This window comes from Excalfactoria chinensis, chromosome 1 (genome assembly GCF_039878825.1).
Source record: "Excalfactoria chinensis isolate bCotChi1 chromosome 1, bCotChi1.hap2, whole genome shotgun sequence".
Classification (NCBI taxonomy): Eukaryota; Metazoa; Chordata; class Aves; order Galliformes; family Phasianidae; genus Excalfactoria; species Excalfactoria chinensis.
Genome location: NC_092825.1, coordinates 163263184 through 163275885, shown reverse-complemented (window position 1 = coordinate 163275885; position 12702 = coordinate 163263184). Strand labels below are relative to the sequence as shown.

Sequence of the window (12702 nt, the reverse complement as noted above, 5' to 3'; positions counted from 1 at the left end):
TTACATTAGCAGGAAGCAAACTTATAGAAGAAGTGCTGAAGTGGCTTACTGCGAGGTAAGCCAGTAAGAAGAGGACAGAGTTAAAAGTGTGAGAAAATAATAGTGGTTTTGGTGGCAGCTGTCTACTTGATTGCAACTCTTATCAGCTCCCTTCTCATATCATAACTTCAGTATTTTAATGTTTATTGTCTTGTGTTGTAATCAAAATTCTGATTGCAGGAAGTGAAATGTGTGAATATTTTAAGTATAGTACATGTTAATATTATCAAAATGCTTAGTTTAAAATAAAGGAAATATATTTTTGGTTTCAGCCCAAAGCAGCCAATGTTCTTGGAGCGGTTAACAAGCCTCTTTCGTCAGCAGGCAAGCAGTCTCAATCCAAATCTTCACGAATGGAAACTGTAAGCAATGCCAGCAGCAGTTCAAATCCAAGCTCTCCAGGAAGGATCAAAGGGAGGTTGGTAGACAACAAAGGAGCTTTTGATATTTCAAATATTTGTAATGGAAACTTTGAATATTTCTATAATACTTTTTAAGTGAGAAACAGAATTATATCATTTTGAAGTGAAGTTATAATGGCATGTTGCATAATGGGAACCACAAATCGAGCTTTCCAACAACATGAATAGATTTTCTCTTAAAAAAAAAGACAGAAATGAAGAAAGGAGATATTCAAGAACAGTCACCTAAAAGAGAATCAAATCACATCTACCAGTATGAGGAAGGGAAAGAGGTTTTCATACATATATGTGTAGATCCTGGGAAGTCTGTAACCTGCTGTAATGTGTTTACATCTCACAGAAAGAGAGAACTGTTAGGCAAGTTTGTTGATGTAGCATAACTTCCTCCTCTATGAATTTGTGCTGGATTTAGTAGATAAATGTTTCTGGGATTTAGATTATGTGATACGGGAAGGACATACTGAAATATGAGAGAATTTGTTGTCTAGTTAGCTAACTGTCTGTGAAATACATATGTTGTTTTATTTTGATTTTCTAGGTTACAGTCTTGGTATCTTTTATTTAACCGAAGGTCACATTGTTAATTTGTTTCACTGAGGAATTTAGAGATTACATGGTCCCCACTGTTAGTCTTCTCACCTTCATACAAGGCTGAGAGAAAGTTGTGTTTTGAGCTAGAACTTCTCAGTTGATTCTTCTGTGAATATTTAATATATACTATTAATTTGAAAAGTGGGGCAGTGCTACACAACAAATACTTCACCACTCCATGGCAATTACACGGACTTGTAAGAAGTAAGTCATACAAGTTCATACTCAGAAATATATTATTGATTAAAGACAGGTTAGAATCCATCTTCTTCAAATCCAGTGAAGTGAATCTGAGACTGCATCCAGTCTATTTTTAAATAGTAAAAATGCTGCACCTGCAGCTTAACCTGTTCTGTCATCTTTGTGGTTTCCCCAGCTCACTTAAGTAAAATCAATTAGCATTTCGAATAGTGATCCCAAAGAAGAAAAGTCCACTAGAAGCGATAGTAATGATTCATTATGCATCGTATTTCCCATTCATTATGCCTGAATATATTCACGCAGGCTTGCATCCATTAAGGTGATGTATAAAAACTGTCAGAAGTTACTGCAGATTTTCTACTTGTAGAAGAATGCCTTTCTCAGTCCAGGCAGGGCCCGTTACAGGGAGTTGGTGTATCTAAATGCTGCTTGTCTTTTTAATGCGTAGAATATTTATTTACTGTTAAAACTTTGCACTGTTACTTCATAAAATAAAATTAAAGTTGCTTTTTTGAGTTTCAGTGCAGACAAAAAGGAATTCCTCTTGTAGTTTGGCTTTTGTGTATAACCTTCTACTTGTGGGTCTTGGTGTTTTACAAATCATTGCCCACGTTTACATATGTAGAAACTGAACTAAAAGTGGAATTGCTTTTATGTATATGCTGCTGTAAATAGTTAAAGAAAGCTGAGGATGAACTGTCTCAGAAATTCAAATCTGTTCTACAGCACAAACCTCACCATAGGAAAGCGCTTTAGTTGGTCTGTGGGGATCTTCGATATGTAAAGGGTATGCAAATATAAACATACACAGATCTCTTGTATCTCAGTAAGGCTCTTCTGATTCAAAAAGATCAGTTGTGTTTTTTTTAACTGAGTTGATCATATTAGCTTGTGATTGACCCCTTGACCTGAGACTTAGATGTTCTTGTTTGTGGTATCACACAATAGCCTGAGTGAAAGCTTCTTTCTGCCAGATAGTTCGTGGTTTAGGAACAGATTTCTTCTGAAGGTTGTTCTTAATATATATATATTAAATGATTACCTGCTATATTGTAATAATGAGGAGAACAAATGTTTATTGATTCCAGGCTTGATAGTTCTGAAATGGACCACAGTGAAAATGAAGACTTCACACTGAGTTCACCATTACCAGGGAAGAAAACTGACAAAAGGGACGACTCTGATCTTGTAAGGGTGAGCCTTTTGGTTGCATTACAGATGTTTCATTTTCAGTTACCAAGACCTTAAAATAACAATGAATTTGCTGATACTTATTATTAGAAAAATATCAGAAAATATTAGAAAAATATTCATGTTAAAAAAACATGAAACTGAGGTTTTCAACTGTTGGAGGATGTGCTTAGGGATGAAAAGTGGAATGAAAAGAAATGTTCAGTTTGGCTGATGACATTACCTTTGTGTCATACTGATAACTTGAGTAAGCTTTCAAGAGTGCCTGTTAAGATCTGCGGGGTTTGAAAGAGCAGACTGTGCTAGAGCTAGGTTGGTGACTATTAGTTCACTAGGCCATTAGTCTGATGTTTGGAACTCATTGATGAAGTACTTGAAATCTTGCTTGAGCTTGTTTCCCAGTATAGTGTAGTTGTTGTTTTTTAATGTACCTGATGGTGAGTGAAAATATGACTTTGTAAGAATTAATTGGACTAACTTCAGGATATTCAACTATACAGGAATTCTGGGGGAGCACATTAACCTGAGATGTCAGATTGCCTTTTGAGGTTGTAAAATTTCTTTTTGTCAATGGTTTATTTGCTTGTAGCTAGCAAAATGGTAATACATCAATTATGGCGCTGATGTATTACAATTCTTACCTTTTTTGGTGTTGTATCATTACTGATGCACAGGCATGTTTTCCAGATAACTGTGCTGTTTTTCAAAAGCAATAGGGAATAGCAACTGCCTGGTCTCAGCCTTTCCTGAATAGAAAGAGGGCGTTCTGATTTGATATTGGGTTTTGAAATTCAAGTAGGAGTTCTCCGATTAGCGCTATGGATTCTGTTTTCTTGCATGTAATTTGTACAGCAGTGAAGGCAGGGTTCTGAATGATAGGTACCACGAGCAGAAGCTGTAGCATGATTTTAAATGTCTGTGCATGCTGTGATCTGCCTTAGGCTTTAGGGCGGAGTCAGCTGATAGTTATAGACCAATGCAGTCTCACCGGATTCAAAATAGTCTTAGTTCTCAACAAGCACATTGCCAAACTGTTCTGAGAGAGCGTTACATTTCAATGAGTAGCAAAATGGTGTTATTGCCATGCTGATTTACAGTGTCAACATAATTCAGAAGACATTGCGCGTATGTTTCTTTGAAAGAGATTTTAGTGAATGACCATTAATCAGTACCTTTGAGGCCAGTAGGCTCTCTCCTTACCAGTTCTTACTGATGGACCTGCATGTTTCTGTGAATAGCAATCATCTATTTCAATTACAAAAATACTTTAGCAGCTTAATTCAGGTAAGGGAAAGCAAGATAATAGTTGAAGAAAGAAATTAAACAACTTTTTTAGACAGCTTGTTTTGGTATGTTGCATCAGCTAAATCTGAAGGGTCTGACATGCGGTGGTTGAGAGGCTGTAGGTTGAATTGATAACTGAGAAAAATCAATAGAGTTCAATATTTCAAGTACTCCTAAGGGCATTTATATCTCATTTTGAATATATAATAAAACTGCTTAAGGTAATAGATTGAGAATTCATTTTTTGTGTCTTTGGAGCTAGGGAGCAGACTGAAACAAGAAGCAGAATTTTAACTGGGAACCAGAAAGTCCATATTTTAAAGATGTTGCTATTCGGGATACTAGTCCAGATTACAGCTTAGAACAGCATACGAGTTCTAAAGCTGTGGGACTCTTTCACACCCGAGGCAGGAACTTTACTCCGAGACTCAGTTAAAATTGTACTTACCTGGTGAGAGCATCTGCAGTCTGACAGATGTCCACAGTCACTGCAATAGCAAGTAGAACAGCCAATAATAAGATCAAGTTTTATCACTAAAATCATGTTCTGGCTTAAGATGTCATCATTGTTCAAACATACTTATTTTCTTCTAGTGTAATTCCTTGTCCTTCAATTTCTGTTACTGCTTTTCTTCATCTCTCTTGTGACTGTTCTTTCTATTGTTCTTTACCAGGGTAAGGCTAGGGTGGACAGAGCCATGTTTGAGTGCTCTCTTCTATTTTATGGCACAAGGGTGATGTGAGAGGAAATAACATATAGTTTGGTTTTAAGTGGCATAATCATTGACATAGATTAAGTTCCAATGGAGCAAATGCCAATAAGTGAGTGTTTACATGTGCTAAATTACAATAATTTAAAAGTAAACACTGGTTTGAAACTGTGAAATACAGTAAATATTTGGACATCTGTACCATTTTGTGGTTTAAATAGTAACGGTCATGGTTCTTGTGAATAACGTGGGTAGATTTAGACCTCTTCTTTTCAGGGGTGGGGCTGATGAGTCCAACCTTCCGAACCTGTTAGCTGCACACTGAACTGTTTCTACACAGAAGACCCACAAACTTTGTAGAGCTAGAGCTGCAGGGGTCAAGGAATAGTTTTTGTTATGAAAGCTTATGATTCAGAACGGGTTCTGCCTTTCTATTAATATTTTATTTTGCTGAGCAGAGCAAATGTTGAGTCTCAGTACAGCTGTGGCAGCAGTCCTTTGGCAGCTACTGCTAATCCTTGTGCTTTCTTCTCTGAATATGAATCCAAGTTGCTTGCCATCTCCTGTATCTGGTGCTTTGCCATTGCCAGCATGGAAACCAGGCATAAGCACCTGCAACTTACAGCAGAGTTCAAGCCTCAAATTGACCATTTCCCTCCTATCTTTGCAGTTTTGTCAATAGGAGAATATAATCATGAATGTTTAAACCAATTGTGTTTGCCACAGACGAGGAAACAAATGAGGAAGACCTTATACCCTTCTGTGATGTAATTGTTTATGTTTAAAATAATCTTTCTTTGTGGCAATTACTGTGTGTGTATATATTTATTTAAACTTATGCAAAGGTTTATAAATTGCTATTTTGGAGACTTTTGGTAGAATTTCATGTAACTTGAAGACTCTTCGTCTCATTGGGTTAGAGTTCTTTAGTTTTTGTGCATGTAGCAGTTTAATACAGTAATGCGGTTTTTTAATCTGAGATTTAATGTTACCTTTTCAGTCAGAGCTTGAGAAGCCTAGAGGAAGGAAGAAACCAGCTATCACAGACTCAGAAGAGAAGCTAAGCATAGATGACCTAAATAAACTGGGACAAGAGCAGAAGTTAAGAGGCAGTCAACGGGGAAGGAAGAGACCTGCAGTTGTTTCAGAGTCTGATGACACACAATGGCAAGAGGAAAAAAGGCTAAAAGAAGATGTAATAGAAAGTGAGGATGAACAGAACAGTCCGCCAAAGAAAGGGAGAAGAGGACGCCCTCCCAAGCCAAATAATGGGGGAACACCAAAGGAGGAACCGGCAGCAAAGTCATCGAAAAGGAGCAAAAAAAAACAAACGTCAGCAGCAGGAGTAGAGGAGGAGGAAGAGGAAGAAGAAAGGCAAACTGAAAACATTGAACAAAAGCCGAAAGGCAGGCAAAACAGGTCGGCGAAAAGAGCACAGCAGAGGTAAGTCTGTCTTCTTGTCAGCTGCATCTTCTTCTTTATTGTTCGACATCAGTTATAATTTGATACTTTGCAATTTGGGTCTTCCTCAAAACAGAGCAGAGCCATCTGAATCTAGTACAGTTGAATCAGCACAGTCTACGCCACAGAACAGACGAGGAAGGTCATCAAAAACACCACCATCACAGCAAAAAAAAGTGTAAGTGGTGAATATTTTCTGAATTTGTGTTTAGTAGAAATTAAACATATTCCTCTGTGCCCCCAAGCAATCATTGCTGAACATATTTCAGAGTTCTTTAACTTTCAGTTATGAAAATAAATCCCTGTTGTTATTTCTAAAAGGTTTTCCCCAGCTGCTTCTCCTAGAGCAAATGGCCCACGAGTAAATTTAATGTGCTCAGGTAGTGTATGTGTAGCATTGCTCTTCTAGGAGAAAGGTCAGTACAACACATGAGAGGACCTTGAGGACAGGGCTTTAAAAAGACTGCAAGGAACAAAAAACATTGCTGTTTGTTTTAGATAGGGAGGAAGAATCAAATTGTTACTACTGTTAAATGATACTGTGAAGAATAAATACATTCTGATTCTTCTTAAATTAATTTTCATCGACTTTCTAATTTGTGGCCTCTTTATTGTAAGGTAATGTATAACAAAATGTGTTATGGTCTACAGAGAACAGTTCTTGAAAATTCTAAGTTGTGCTGAGCTACAGAATAAACTCTGTGACTAGTTTCATTATCTTGTGCTTGCTGTTAAAACTACTGGTATCTCTGCCTTTTCTTTAAATGGACGTGCAATATAGATGAAGCAGAGCTGTACAAGTGGACAGGAAAATAAAAACTGGGACATGGAACAGATTTGCAACTTACCTTACACACATCTTCATTCTGGCCTTTGTTATTATTCTGTTGCCAGTATTGTTTTTCTACAATCTGGGCTTCTGTCGATCCTCCTCTGTCAGGATCCAGATTTGCCTGTCCTCATCAGTCTCTTTTTTCTATACCTGAAATCTTTGCCTGAGCAACTTTGTATCCTCCATTGAAATTTCAATTTCACACCTAATCTCTTGTTCTGGCATTTTGCACTCACAGTATCCCAACTTCTCCAGTATTGTTTTCCTGCCTCTTTTCATCCATGTGTGAGAAGCCAGCCTGTGAATAACTCTTCTGCTTCCTTTTTAATCGTGTTATTTCTGTCAGTCCTAGAAGGCCTTGATTAAGCTATTGATATTTCAGAGGTTGCCATGTTGGTTGGTTGGTTCTGAAACTCCCACTGTGCTTTAATTATGTGTAATTTGGTAGTTTTATTCTGAACTGTGGTTCTTGTGACTGAAAATTCCCTTCAGTATGGTTTGAAGTTGTTGGAGGACAGTTGTTTTGGACCTGTATCACCACAATGAGGACTGAAGTGTATTGGCTGTCTGGAGGGGAGTTTCTAGTTTAATTTCACCCTAGTTTGGGTCACCTAGTCACCTAGTTTGGGTGCATCAAGACAACTTCACAAACCAAACCAAAGAGTAGCAAGAGAGATGAATCAGTGATTTAATTCCAAACTATGTGAACTACACAAACCAAACTGTAATGTGGGCGCAGCCTTTAGTTTTAGATGCGTATCCAGCCTTCATTTTCTTGTTTTTAAGGTAGGGAGAGCATGAGGGGGCCCAGTTCTCATTTTCAGCATATGGTTATGTTTTTTTGGGTGGGTTTTTCTTTTTTGTTTTTTTTGTTTTCTTTTCTGCTTGTGGTTCAGCTCTAATAACAAACAGTTTAAGATATTGTTGACTTATCTTGATTATCCTGATTAGGGTGATATTGCTGATTACCCCTAGCTCCTAGTATGTGCTAGTTTGGAAGCTTTAGGTCCTCTGCAGTGTTATCTTCATACATAGCAGTGTGTCGGTTCTTCTAGGTCTGTAAAATAATATACATGCTGTTATTCAAATTCTGTGGTGTATAAATTAGAGAAGGCCCAGGTTGGAAGGGACCTCAAGGATCACAACGCTCCAACACCCCTGCCACAGGCAGGGCTACCAATCGCCACATTTAATACTAGACCAGGCTGCCCAGGGCCTCATCCATCCTGGCCTTGAACACCTTCAGGGACGGAACATCCACAGCCTCTCTGGGCAGCCTGTGCCAGCACCTCACCACTCTCACAGTAAAGAACTTTACCCTGACATCCAACCTGAATCTTCCCTGCTTCAACTTAAAACCATTTCCTGGTTACTGTTGTATCCGCCTTCCTTGCCCTGTGTCTGGTACTTAAGAGCAATACCCGTACTGTCCATAGATGAAAAAAAATGTTCACCAATGTATTCCTGGAATTTTATTCTGAAAGAAATTGGCTTCCAGTTGTTCAGATTCCTATTAATACGTCTACTGTTCTTTGTACAGATGAACTAGAAAAGCACACAAGGTAGAAATATTACATAGATTGAAATTCTAATGCTGCTGTTCTTATAAAGAGGAATGTCAGTTCTCTTGCATAGCTGATGCATCTGCAGACCCGTATAGCATGAAACTGATCTTTCTTTTTCTTCTGATTTTAGCCGTGCGGGACGTTCTAAACAAGCAGCCAGCAAGGAGAATGAATCCAGTGAAGAGATGGATGTATTTCAGAGTAGCTCACCTGTCAGTGATGATGTTCCCCAGGAAGAAGTAATGGAAGAAGAGGAAGTTTCCACAATCAATGTAAGAAATGCCTTCTGTTTTGGGTGCTTTTTTTTGAGTCTTAGCCATTGTCTTTGTATTCATAGAATCATAGAATGACCCGGGTTGGAAGGGACCTCAAGGATCATGTAGTTCCAACCCCCCTGCCTAGCAGGGCCACCAAACATACACCTTTACTAGATCAGGTTCCCCAGGGCCCCATCCAGCCTGGCCTTGAACACCTCCAAGGACGGGGCATCCATAACCTCCCTGGGCAGCCTGTTCCAGGGCCTAATCACTCTCCTAGTAAAGAACTTCCCCCTAACATCCAACCTAAATCTTCCCTCCTTCAACTTGGATTTGTATTGATGTGTTTGGAGATGGACTTCTGTTCCCATAACCCAAACTTCCTTTAACATGGATGAGGTGGTGATGGTCAAACGTCAGTGTTGTGTAGCAGCACTGCAATGTTGTGTCGTAGAGCATCTGCACTTCTCAGATAGAAAATGTCAGTTTTGGTCAAGAATTGTAAGTTAGTTTACTGTTCTGCGTAGCTTTTGTTATCTGTCTGATCTGCGTAGAGCTTCATGGGGATTTCCAGGTAACTCATACCTTTTCTTGTCAACTAGATTATAATAGTGAGTAATGTAACTAGCTTATTTTTTTTTTTTAATGTTTGAAGAATTCAGGGTCGGTAACATGATTTTACTTATTGATCAAGGCTTGCACCTGTGATAAAAGGAGTAATGAATGACACTGCAGGCAGTTACTTACGTAGTATTGTGAGAGAAAGCATTTTCTAAATGTGTTTCCATTATGAACTGTATTTATTCTCAATTTTTTCTGAACTTATTATCTCTCTACAAATACTTAAAACACTTTTTCCCCAAACAGGTGCGTCGCAGAACTTCCAAAAGGGAAAGGCGATGAGTGAACCTGTAGTTGTCAGCCTTCCAGGTGAAAGCTTTGAAGAATGCTTTTAATATAAAGCTTGAGACTGAACAAAGCTGTTAGTGCACAAATGGGGTTGCTAAAAACGAAACAGACGAAACCTATTTTACTCTTACTGCCCCTGCATTTGCAGTCCCTAGGTCACAAGCTTTAGCCACACACACGTTGATATCATTAACTGTGGATCTTTGTGAAGTGTAATGTGCGCTGGCTTTGTAGACATATGAACTAAAGAAGAAAACTGTAAATAGTTTTTTTAATGTTTCTGACTTCTAAAGTGCTTGTATAGCTTTTATCTGCAGCTTTAAACTGACAGTGCCCCACTGTTTATTGGATCTATTGATTTAAAAATGATCTCAAGCAATATCTGTCAGTGTTCGTATTTGTACTCTTGTTGACATTTAACTGTGAAAAAGATCAGTTGAACAAATAGTGCTACTTTCTTTTGCCACTATTTGTTGAGAAGAAGAAATGCAATGATGTTTGTTTGCTTTGTGAATCCGACCTAGTGTTTACCTGTAGGCACCTACCTACCATCAGAGGTGCTAAATTACTTTCTTTTACAGTTGAACAATGTTGGGTAGAATTGACACAAGAGATGCAAATTGTGAAAGAAGTCGTTTGACTCGTTTTACACCTCAGTATTGATGCCAGACTTTTCTGGACTTCTAGTGGCATTGAAAAATTCAAAAAAGATTTAAAATATTATAATTTTAAAAGTGTGTTATTAAATAATGTACTGAAACCCCACCCCTTTTATCTTCCCCTATCAGTTTTTATTAATCTACTGTATCAATAAAATTCTGTAACTGAGTTTTTAATAGTCTAGTATGTTAATGTGTATAGATATTTCCTTCTGAACATGATGTTCACAAAGAGCAAATTATTACTACATTATAATATGAAATCCGATATATAAACATTAGTGAAAATACAGTTCTTATTACAATGTAAAGTTAATCTCAAAGAAAATTTTATTGATGCAGTGTGTCTTTATAAAGCTGTTCTTGAGAGCCAAGTGTTTTGTATTTTATAGTGAAGTTGCATGTTTATGAAAAATGTGCTGAAAATGGGATGTAATGTTTTTTTGGAAACTCGTATCTAGCAGTAGTAGATGGTAGGTTGCCTCACGAGAGAGCCTTCTATTGAGAGTTTATTGTACTTCCTTCTTTTCGTTTGTGAGCCAAATTTTTTTGGTATGAAGAGCTGCGTTTTTGTTGAGTGACTGCAGTCAGGCTGTTGGTGATCGCAGTCAAGGTATTCAAGATTTGAATGAAGCTCCGTTTTGATTTTATGCTACAATAGAGAAGTTGTATTTGTATTTCTAGGTATAAGCCGGGGAGAAAAAAAGAAACTGAAACAAAATTCTTAAGTCAGTATCTTGTGTGCAGTTTTACAGTTTCCAAACTGTGTCTTTGAAAACCAAAACGTGTGGGTTATTATACTCTGCTTTGCCAAGCACGTATTATAATTTCATGTGCTGTTCTCTCTCTGGTTCCTGACGGTTGGCAACATGTGGAAAAAATCAATTTCTAACTTAAGAAAATTTATCCCATTGAATAATGGAGCATTTTCATATTATCCATCAAGAAATACATTATAGTCGCAAGGTGACCTGTACACATTTGTGGGATGAATAATAATACTGAAACGTGGATTTACCCATTTGTGAACTTAGAATGTCCACTAGTAAAGAAACTTTTAGACTTTTTTCATTACGTACTTTTTGTTACTGATGGAAAAAGGTGTTTTCAAACAGATCAAACTAGATCGTTCTGCCTCTGCTTAATTTTCCTCTCCCCCTGCCCCAGTATTCAGCTTTTCAGCATTTATACCTATTGGGATGAGGGAAATGCTGCCTAAGAAGGCAGTTAGGTTTGGCTTGAGTTGACTTCAAAGTGGTTGGCACAACTGAACTGGCTTACTTAGGATTCAGCAGTGCAAATGCAAGTTGTTTTGTTGTGGGTTTTTTTTTTTCCTTTACGGTATAAAATGATTGAAAGCTAGCTTTATATTTTCCTCTTTGACAGAATTGCACTGAAAACATTTATGGAAGATGTATCTTTGAGTCCATTTTATACAAAAATATGAAAAATTGATGTTGGAACTGCTGCAGACTCTTGAGGCTTTATGTGCATAAACATGGTTAGGTTAAACTTCATCAAATATTGATGCACATTACCGATCATAACGCTTAATGTAAATTTAACTTTAGTTTTGCAATTTAAATGTTGATTTCTTGGGTTATAATGTGTAATTCATTATTTCTTGAGAAATAGGCACAGCAAATATTTCATTCTTATATTCAAGCCTCTTTTAAGTTCATTCTCATCTCATAAAGAAAATGAATATTTTATGTACTAACATTTTGAGATCTGCGTACAGTAGCTACAGTAGAGTATAATTATATATAAAAGATAAATTGCTAACATTCAGTTAGCATGCTCTCCTACAATGATTATGTTAAGTTTATAAAATGTACTGTATTACATTAAAAGATCAAGTTGAACTCACTATAACAAGTTCCAGTATGAGATGTTTCTGAGATTGCTGGAGTGTCTTGCTGTACTTTGCAGCAAATTACGCCTGTCTGTGTTACGTTTCCTTTTCATGCTGCAGTGCAACAGGAAACTTGCAGTGATCTGTAGTTCATATGTAAAAAGCAAACGGTGACTGTAATCTTGATACTCGTGTTTAAGAAGAATTTGCTATGAATTCAGAAGCATGGGATTATTTTTTTTTTTACTTTTTATCACCTCAGATTGTGAATATTTAGCACTAGCTAATTCACTAATAGGAAGGAAATATATGGAATTGCTTGAAAGCTGTAGTGTAAATACACCTCTTCCACCTACGATACTCTAGATTCATACATGAATTATACTTGACTCTGCCAACTGACTTTATTTTCTGGCAAAATTGAACCCTTTTTCAAATATTTTCATGTTTGCTGTTTTGACATTTCAATCTATGTGAACAAAAGCAGAATTTACAAAAAAGCATTCATATTAAAGACACTTCCACTGAATATGCATATGTTCAATTTGTGACTAACGTGCGGAAATTTAGACTTGAAGATTAAATAATACTTCTTTCTGACATAGCATTTGTCATTTGATGTTCTCAAGAAAACCCATTTCACATACAGGTGTGAGCGCATTTGTATTGCTGTTATATTTCTCACGCGTAGGTTTTGTCGCATCATCAAAGTCAACTTTTATGATT

The 12702-nt window shown here is 37.2% G+C and overlaps 1 protein-coding gene across 4 annotated transcripts in view; it reads left to right on the top strand.

Annotated features, from left to right (window-relative positions):
- The window catches only part of PDS5B (PDS5 cohesin associated factor B), a 100052-nt gene extending 89761 nt beyond the window's left edge, over positions 1–10291 (top strand). The window contains exons 30-35 of one of the 4 annotated variants that reach the window (XM_072361588.1): positions 312–457; positions 2342–2441; positions 5439–5881; positions 5976–6077; positions 8427–8568; positions 9421–10291. In XM_072361588.1, the coding sequence (XP_072217689.1) occupies positions 312–457; positions 2342–2441; positions 5439–5881; positions 5976–6077; positions 8427–8568; positions 9421–9456 (969 nt within the window). In that variant the 3' untranslated portion in view covers positions 9457–10291. Of the gene's footprint in view, positions 1–311; positions 458–2341; positions 2448–5438; positions 5882–5975; positions 6078–8426; positions 8569–9420 lie in introns of all 4 variants that reach the window. The other 3 variants (XM_072361587.1, XM_072361590.1, XM_072361589.1) reach the window with 3 other exon arrangements.
- Positions 10292–12702: the final 2411 nt, after the last annotated feature.